This window comes from Corvus brachyrhynchos, unplaced genomic scaffold (assembly GCF_000691975.1).
Source record: "Corvus brachyrhynchos isolate BGI_N302 unplaced genomic scaffold, ASM69197v1 scaffold67, whole genome shotgun sequence".
NCBI lineage: Eukaryota > Metazoa > Chordata > Aves > Passeriformes > Corvidae > Corvus > Corvus brachyrhynchos.
In genome coordinates this window covers 1,137,607-1,146,813 of record NW_008239114.1, presented here as the reverse complement: position 1 = coordinate 1,146,813, position 9,207 = coordinate 1,137,607, and the positions used below count along the sequence as shown (strand labels likewise).

General features: G+C 46.6%; 1 protein-coding gene across 1 annotated transcript in view; it reads right to left on the bottom strand.

Moving 5' to 3' along the window:
- Window positions 1-508: 508 nt before the first annotated feature.
- Window positions 509-9,207, bottom strand: part of LZTR1 (leucine zipper like transcription regulator 1) — a 35,266-nt gene continuing 26,567 nt past the window's right edge. The window contains exons 13-18 of the mRNA XM_008638017.2: window positions 7,810-7,966; window positions 6,376-6,502; window positions 5,160-5,309; window positions 4,844-4,949; window positions 4,076-4,156; window positions 509-1,318 (exon numbers count right to left, since the gene is read on the bottom strand). Of these exons, the coding sequence (XP_008636239.1) occupies window positions 1,202-1,318; window positions 4,076-4,156; window positions 4,844-4,949; window positions 5,160-5,309; window positions 6,376-6,502; window positions 7,810-7,966 (738 nt within the window). The 3' untranslated portion in view covers window positions 509-1,201. The remainder of the gene's footprint in view (window positions 1,319-4,075; window positions 4,157-4,843; window positions 4,950-5,159; window positions 5,310-6,375; window positions 6,503-7,809; window positions 7,967-9,207) is intronic.

The window sequence follows — 9,207 nt, the reverse complement described above, 5'->3', positions numbered from 1 at the left end:
CTGTTCCAGGAACACTTCACTGAATGCAAATCATGGCTGCAAGGGTGGGAATGTAAGGGCTGGGAGCTGCACGTCTCGGCAGGGATCCTGCACCACTCCAGCTCCAGACAAGCAGGAAGCAGCCCCTGCAGCTGGAGCAGGACAAGGTTTTGATTCCCTGCTTGTCACTCCCTCCTGGGGCAGCCCCAAGGGCTCTGGGCAGGGCTGGGACAGTTCCACCATCAGACACTTTACCAACACCACTCTCCTCTCCACTCTGCAATGTGGAAAGCACCCAGCACAGAGCTGGGGGCTGCAAGGGGAGGGAACAGTAGCTGCTCCTGTATGGGCTGGGAAGGGCACTCTGCCTTCATTCACCTTCCTGCAAAGGCAAGGCTCACAGAGACACTTCAATATAAAATTAGTAACAAGATGTAACACACTTATTTTTAACAATGTGACCTTCATCAAGCACAGAACGTTTTTTGCTTAATTTTTTTCCAAAATGAAATCCAAGTCAATCATGAAATGCCAGAAGAAGTTAATTCTTTATTAATAAATAGATTTAGAAAGGCTTAGCAAGACAGGATTAATGGATTTGATGGCCAGAGAGGACTGCTGTAATCTTCTAGTCTGACCTGCTGCAGAGCATAGGTCTGGATTCCCACAGCCCACCAATCCAGGCAGTTGCACAGGGGCTTATCTGTCAATCCACACCATGGAGTCTCTGAAAAGTCACTGCATTCTGGTCCAAGGGCCAGTCCCCCTGTGAACACCACGTGCTCTTGTTCCCAGTTTTGTTCTGACTTCCCCTTACAGCCCCTGGGCTGGGTCAGCTGAAGCTCTTTAAATAGTATTCTTTAAATATTGTGTTTCAAAGGATTAGTGACTCTTACTCATGTCTGCTTGATTTTACAGTATGAAAGTAATAATGGACTTAATTATTAACGTAGTAACTCCCCAAACCATGTGGAATCAATTCACGCCTGCCTGCAATGATTTCAAGTCTACATTTGGGTAACAAATGTAACAAAGTCCAAACGCTGCACAAAGGTACAAACGCAGCAAATCCAGAGAGAGCACCTCAGCTGTTCCTGTTCCTCCAGGGCTGCTGCAGAGTGCAGACACTGAGCTGCTCAACACGTAACAGTAAACCAGAGAGCCAGCTCTACAGTGCCAGTGTTTTTGAGGAACAAATGAGAAGGTGGATTACCAAGGCATGTCATATGTCTGCGCTCAGCTCCGCGCACTGCTTGTCTGAGATGTGGGTAGCTAAAGAATCTATGATGTCAAGGAGGAGGAGCTGACTGAGCGAGCGGAGATTTGGCAACTTGGAGACCTTCAAGGAAAACAAAACAGAAAAAACAGGAAGAAATTAAAACCCTCCCAAAATCACAGCTCATGTATTACCCTTTTACCCTTGGGCATCCCACAGCAAGTCAGGCTGGGCACAGATGGTGTGAGATCCCAGCTGTGGGGCTGGGCTGCAGGGAACAGACCATGGGGCTCCAGTTGGGGCTTAGAACCAAATCCAGACTGCTGGGAGTGGAGAGCAGCAGGAAGCTGCCCTTTTTTCCTCTGTTGGTACTGACAGCCCCACTGCTACAGGACACTGACTGAGCACTCTCCTAAGAGCAATGCTGGACACCAGCACAGCCTGAGCTCTGAGATCTGTGTTTTTGCACTGAAAATGTGATTCAGGGCTGGATCTCTTTGCTCCTGTGCTCCTGAGGAAAAGCTCTTCTCAGTGTCCATGCTGGTTCTGCTGGCATTCCTCCTGCAGTCAAAGCAGGTCACTGGAGCAGTTGCCAACAAAAACCTCCACCACATCAGATAGATGAGAATCTACAACAAACTGCATGCTTTTGGACTGGTCAGAAGCTCAACTGTTAGCAAAAAGGAGCTCTACACATTCCTCCCTTCTCCACAACCTCATGGTAAGGAGCCAGTAATCCCTCTGCCTAGAGGCACTAACACACACCCAGCCTCCAGGCAGACTGTGCCCCACTCACCCACCCGCCTCACCTGAACTGAGATTATCACCTGGCTCTAGGGAGCTGCACTGGGATAAACAATAAAGATGTCCTGAGCAACCTTTGAAGGCCAGGAAGGAAATAGCTGAGGATGCTTTCAGAAAGGGCTCAGGACGTGCTTGTAGCAATATCCCCAGTCTAAGGATCTGCCAGGACTGGCAGGGAGGGAGAGAGACCCCCTTAGCACCGGTGGGATCCTGCCTCCAGCCCAGGCACGCACTGCGGAACAGATCAGGGTGTCACTACAAACACGTCACAACAGCAGGTTTATTAGGGCTTTTGTACAACACTGACACACAAGAGCCTGTAAACACATTGCCCAAAGCAGTGAACCTCTGGGAAACAGCTCTTCAGTAATGTTCCTGCTGTGAGGAAAACTCCTTAACAGTCCAAATCCAGAACGGTGTTAAGTTACTGGAAGAACAGGGGATCCCACAGCCAGAGACCTGGCCTGCCAGCCCTGGTGACCCACCGGGCTTATGCCCGAGAACAAATCCCCCTCAGAGCCCGTGGCTGGCCCAGGAGCAGAGCAGAGAGTGTCCGTGCCCAGGCACACTGAGTCACCCAGCCCAGGCCAAGAATCACACACTGAGGCCTCTCAGTCCAAGGGAAAACATTGCATAATTGAGATTTCTCCATGCACATCTGCTTGACAGTCTTCCAGCCACGTTTTGATGAACACTGTTCTACCAGTCAACAGTTTAAATATAAAACATTTCCCCACATCCTGGTGAGGAAGTACAGCTGAGGAACGCCCTCCAGCTCCCATTGCTGCCTCCCAGTGTTGCAATGTCCATTTCCCTCTGTATGTTCTGGGGAGAATCACCCCTCTTTGTCTTCCTGTGGCCTCCACTGGGAAGTGATACTGTGATATTTCAGCCCTCAGCTGCTGCAAGGCACTGACCCCAACCCCAGGGATGTCCTGTACCCTGCAGTGGGACCATTCCCCGTCCTTTGAACCGAGCTGCTCCGCAGGACTCAAGGTGCCAGAAGAAAACAGAGAGGATGAAGGCAGGGGCTGCAACCTCACACTGTGGACTCTCCTCTGGGAGTGATTCCTGGATGCTGGCTCCCCTCTCAATGCTTTTTATGCATTTTCAGTTATTTCTGAATGTAAAATGCGTCACGCTCCAGCAACTTTGGCATTTAATGAAGAGCCTGAACACCGTCCTGTCTCCTCTCCAGACACTAATGGGACATAGCAGTGCTCTTTTTCCCCAGGAGGATTGTGAGTTTAAATATACAAAGGAGAGTGAGCTACTTGAATATTAACTAGGGAATTATTACCAGTATGTGTGTAGCATCCAGAAATCCCAATTCCTATGATTTATCTACCTATTTCAGCAATGCTAATGAGTTGAGCGATGAACTGATGACATGCTGGGGAACTCTCATGGAGGGATCGATCACATCTCATAGGAACAATTAAATGACAATATCCTTATTCTCTCAAGTGAGGACAGGAGTATCAGCACAAAGTATCTTGACCTTTCCTGCCACTAATGCATAATCCCATCAAAACAGAACCACAGGATTGTTAAGATTGGGAAAGACCTCTAGGACCATGGAATCCAACTGTTGAACATGGAAATCACAGAGAGCCCAGCCAGGACATGGTAATTTGTTTTAGAGCACATGACAATATAGTATGTATGGCAGAGAATAGTTCAAGGGAAATATGAGTAGCACACTGATAACTGCTAGTGAGGCAGAGATTTGTGCCCTCAACATACAACAAATTTACCCTGCTATACACATAGGAATCCAATGAGGGCATGGCACAAAATTAACAGTTGGAACAACTGGAAATGGAAGCAACTTTGGGTAACCTCTGGCTTGGAAGGGCTTCACATTTCTAGACTAGTTTGTTCTAGTCTTCCATTTACTTTGGTGTGAGAAGTGTGCTTAGCAGTCCTGTCAGTGAGTGTCAGTAACATGCAGCCAGCTCTCAGCTTCCTCTCAAATGAGGAAGAACTACACTGATTTCTATATTAACATGTCTTTAACCAAGGCAGTGACAGAGGACAGCAGCTCTCAAAAGCCACAGAAAAGATGCAACCAACCTTGGTGAACTGGTGAACGATGATATGCAGACAGTGCCTCTTCATGTCCAGGGCCTGGGTCTTGTCAGCTGCCTCTAAAATCTAGAGCAGGAGCAAAAATGTGATTTCCCTTCTGCACAGCTCAGATGCACAAACAGTCCTTACCCAGAGCAGGTAACTCCTCTTAGCTAGGGAACATCTCCGTTTTGCATTACAAACTGAATCTTTTCTAAACTACTCAAAAATAAGCCTTGGATTTAAAATGTATGGAGTCCTCAAGAGCTAATCAGCAGGTATTGCTTCTGCTCGTGCTGCAGATGTTCAGGCTGCCTGCCTGGAAGCTGGCATTGACACTGGAGGCTTTCTTACCACACAATATCTTTTGTTAGTTCAAACCCCACTGCCAGATCCTGTCAGCATCACTGATAAAACAAGACTAATGTCTGTCACCTGCAGATCATCATTTGCCCTGGAACAAATGTCTGCCAAAAAGGGTTTACAGTTGAGTGCTGAGCACGTGGTCATCTAAAAAAGACCTTTAGAAACAGTTCTGTAACGGGGGATGAGAGTTCAGGAGAAGCCAGGTGAGCAGTCCTGCAGCAGAGGAACAGAAGCAACACAGTACCAGGTAAGGAACAATGCTGTTGAAGGCTGGGCTCCCACACAAGTCATCACACTGCCACTGGAAGGGTCTGGGCAGTCTCAGTGACCTGGCACTGGGGGTACCCACTTGACCAGACCCCTTGGCTTTCCTCTAAGTGACTAATTAAAGTGCTTGGGGACAATTACCTGGAGCACATTCTCCACTGTGACGTTCATTTCCAGGTTCTGCTTACAGTAGGCTTGGAGTCTGTTGTTGGAGAAGCCGTAGTAGTAAGGTGCTGCAAAGAGGTATCTGTTCATCCCATTGAGGAATAAACCAGAAAGCGAAGGTGAGAGCACTGATGGCAAACAAATCCATGTGAGGAGTGGAAGTGCAGAGCCTGCTGGTGCCCCCTGAGAGAACATCCTCCCAGCTTGTGCCAGGCAATCCAAAGCAAAAGGAAGGTGACCTGCTGGACATGCACTGAGACAGATCCTTCAATTCCTTCGAATTTAAGGATACAGGGAGTCTTCAGGAGGCATGTTCACTTCTCCATAATAGATGTATCTAAGCATGGACTCGAATGCTTGCTTGCTGGGAACCATTTCACCTATAGAAATGTTCACTTGCCCATCTTCTGGCATGAAGGAACGGAACATGGCTTCAAAGTAACTGGAAAGGGAAATAAAACTGATACAACACATTCTGCAGACAGATGGTTTAACCCAGTATTGTTCAAAGGCTGCTATTCAGAACTGGAGCTTCCAAAGCAACAAATTCAGGTGACAACCTGGGCAAAAACACTGCTCATTTATTTTTTTCATATATGTCTGCCAGTGAAAACTCCAAATATAATCCCCCTAATTACCATCAGAACTACCTGAAATTCGTCTGTTTCTTGAAAATTAGGACACATGGTGCTTTGATTTTTTCTCTAATTTGCATAAGACCCAGTAGAGAGCTTAAAGCATTATGAATTTCCTCGGTATCTACAGGCTGCCAATCATCAGGGCTGTTTTAAGAGCTGTGAAATGCTTCTGGTAAAATACCACAGTAACTAATACTGAATATTGTTACTGGGTCTGCAAAAAAAACTGTGACAGTATTTGAAATAGAAGTTTTATGTGAACACTTAATGTTTGGTGGAACATAAGGTGAAGGTCTACAGAACACAAAAGTGCAGGACAAATCCACTTCTCCCTGAGGAGGGAGAACAGTCCCACCTTCAGCAGGGTGGACTCCTTTCTCTGCATAAAGCATGGGAACACTCTAGTCTCTGGCAGGCACCATTTTTTTAATGCTTATTCATAACCAATCTTAAATATCAGAAAGTGAGAAAGAAATTCAAGTTCCACAATACGAACTGTTCACTGTCAAAGGCTCCTTCTGACCTCAGTGGACATCTGCTGCTTTCCACTTCACTGAAATCACCTTATGTTTTCCACCCTTTTTCCCTTCCTGTGATTTTATCGATGCTTTGTCTTGCAGTGCAGCTTCTCACACACCCTCTGGAGAATCTCTGCAGTTCTAATTTCCTATCTTTCCCTGCTGGGTATCAAATGGAAAAAAATTTAATCACTACTGCTTAAAGGCTTATTACACTCATTGAGCAAAGCTGCATCTTAACACTTCATGCAGATTTAAGTTCCTCCCTGTCTTCTAAACCAAGCCAGCTGAGTACAGGCTGCCCAGCACTGCACTGTCCTTCACACACTGTCTTGTCAGGAACAGGGCTCACCTGGAGCGAGCTGCCAGGATGGCTTTGTGGGCTGGCCGTGGGTGCCCATCTAGGAGCAGGATGATATCACAGAATTCAGTCCCAGCTCCTTCCAGGTAAGCCTTCATGTCCTGAATTAAGGATGTTCCTGAAATCAAACATAATGAAATAAAGACATGATAGTTCCAGGTAACCAGGTGCTATCGAACTAATACATGGCCAAGCCAGAGCTCCAGCCCCTCTTTCCTTTGGGACTCGCAGCATGAATTTGAGTGAAGTCCTTCCTCCTAACCGTGGAGCAAAATGAGCTTCATCCTTCCCCACCACAACTCATTCCCTGCTGCCCATCCCAGAACCAAACCTGTCAGCTCTGCTTTCTGCCACTGACAGCAAACTCCAGCTCTGGCCACACTGACAGGTGCTCTCTGCAGATACGAAAGCTGATTTTTCCCTTCCATTTTCACTATTTCCAACCACAAGGAATATAAAATTTTGTGTATTAATGAAAAATCTTTCCCAAATCAGCAACAAAGGCTTCTTTTATCCAGTATTTTAAATCAACCTTTGTAAATACACAACTGACAAATGGAGCACATCCAAGTCTGCTCCAAACTCACTCATATTTTCAAAGTTCATCTTTCAGTTTTTAGTGTTTGGGTCTCTCACACCATTCCAGCTCTGGATACACAACTGGCCGAGCCACCCTCCCAGCCAGTGCACCTCTCCTCCCTGGGAAAAATGCCAGCCAAGGCCTTTCTACTTGACCTTCCAGGACTAGCTTCCTTCTCTTTCTCTCCAGTTCCCAATTATTTTTGTGCAGCATTCTACACCAACACTGCCAATGCCTCTGAACTTTGTGACCTTAGAAAATCTCATTATTACATTCCTTGTGTTGTGTGTCAGGGTGTTAAAATGTTGAGTAAGACTAGTCCCAAATCAGCCCTTGATGAATTCCATGATGAAACTGTAAATCACATATTTCTCTTCCCCTCCCCTCGTCCTGTTCCTTTCATACATGCACACAGAGCAGTGCCTTATTCACAAGATCTTCCTCCGTCCTCCTGCTCCTCCTTGGTGAACACCTTCAAGCAGGCTGGTTCCCTGCTCAGCTCTGTCACCCTTCAGCCACTTGAGTGACTGTCCACTGCCTTTTATTGGATCACTCTTTACACCCTTCTGCTCCTTCTCTCATCTCTCTGAACAGGCTCAAGATGGTTTATTGCAAGAACACGATGATGTTTCCCATGTACTTTGATGGGACACCATTCTGATTGAAACTCACTGGGAAAAGAACTGTTGTGCTCTGTCTCTGTCTGGGAGAGAGCCTGAGCAGTTATCCCAGCTGGGAACTGGTGGGCTGCAGAGGGCTGCTTCCCAGATATCTTCCCAGGCTAAACAAACCATTAGCAATGCCAAAGCAGCACAAGGAATTAATCCATAAAGCAGGAAGGTTACCAATGTCGAGCGGCTGGTCAGAGTGTGTTCGGACAGGAGGCTGCTGCTTTCTCCGGACAATCTCCACAATGAGGGATGAAGAAAGATGCTCAAACTCCTTCATCATTATGACTTGATTAAAATGGGATTCCTTCACCACAAAGTTCAGGCAATGTTCCTTAAAAATACACCAATATTAATTAAAAAATTCATGGTTGAAGTCATCTTACAGCGTCCCATAAATGTTACACGTTACATATGCCATCAGCCATCCTTTCCTTTGAACCTCCACATGGATCCTGCAGCTGGAACTATCAAACAATGATATCCTTATCCTTCCTAAATGACCATTTAGGCTCCTACTTGAACAGCAAATTCAGTACAATTCTAAGCATCTAGAAAAATTTGACTAGAAATACTGACAAGGAAGAGATTAACTGCCCACTGAGCTGCTCCAAAGCTTTCTAATACAGGAATCTCAGGAGATACTGAAAACTTCACAGAGATAATGAAGATTGGTTGCTGCCTCATAGTAACTCTTAACATAATTAGATACCAAAAGTTAATTAAAAGGGTGAAGAGATCTTAACTCTTGACACTCTCCACCAAGGGTCCAAAGAGCTTGCAGGACTCCTTGTGTGGGTTTTGCCTGAACCTTTTCCGTAAACACAGCAAACAGTTCAAGAGCTCTGGAAGGCTCTTGTGTGATAAACTTCTTACAAAAATCAGTGTGGTGAAAAGGTGACAAATGAACCAGATCTAATGCTAAACAGTTTGAGACAAAAAAAGGGCACTTCATTTCTCAGTATGAACCAAGGCTTTCCCTCAGGACATTTTAATAAGCAATAAATGCAATCTATACCAGCTCACTATAAAGTGGGTACAAGTTCACCCAAAGAATCATTACTACTGTCTGCTTCCTGCCAGTTTATTTCACCTGGGAGCCAAAGGTATCTGTCAGGACTCACCTGTGAAATGTTTTAAACAATGACTGGGATGCCACAAAGAGCAGCTTTCTACAGAGGACCCACCCATGAGGACTAACGAGCACCTGAGCAGACAGGATGCCAGCTCAGGGTGATCCTGCCTGACTGGAGCCTTGTGCAAGAGCCCCTGTCACCCCAGAGGTGGCCAGGGCAGGTGGGGGCACCAGATCCACCAATGCTTGAGCTTCTGGGCAGCTGATGGCACCATGGTGCCATGCACCAAAGGCTGTGCTGGCATTTACATACTTGCTGCTGACCCTGCTGCTGTCCTCCTGAGGTCTTTCCTCTCCAAAGTGATGGTGCATACTGGTTTCTCCAGCCTCACTGTGCTTGCAGCCACCAGCAACAGGTCACTGGTGTGCACAGGCTGAACATCATCAGCAGGTACTGCACGGTCCTGCTCTGGCTCTTGGACTGGGGGCAGGAGCTGCTT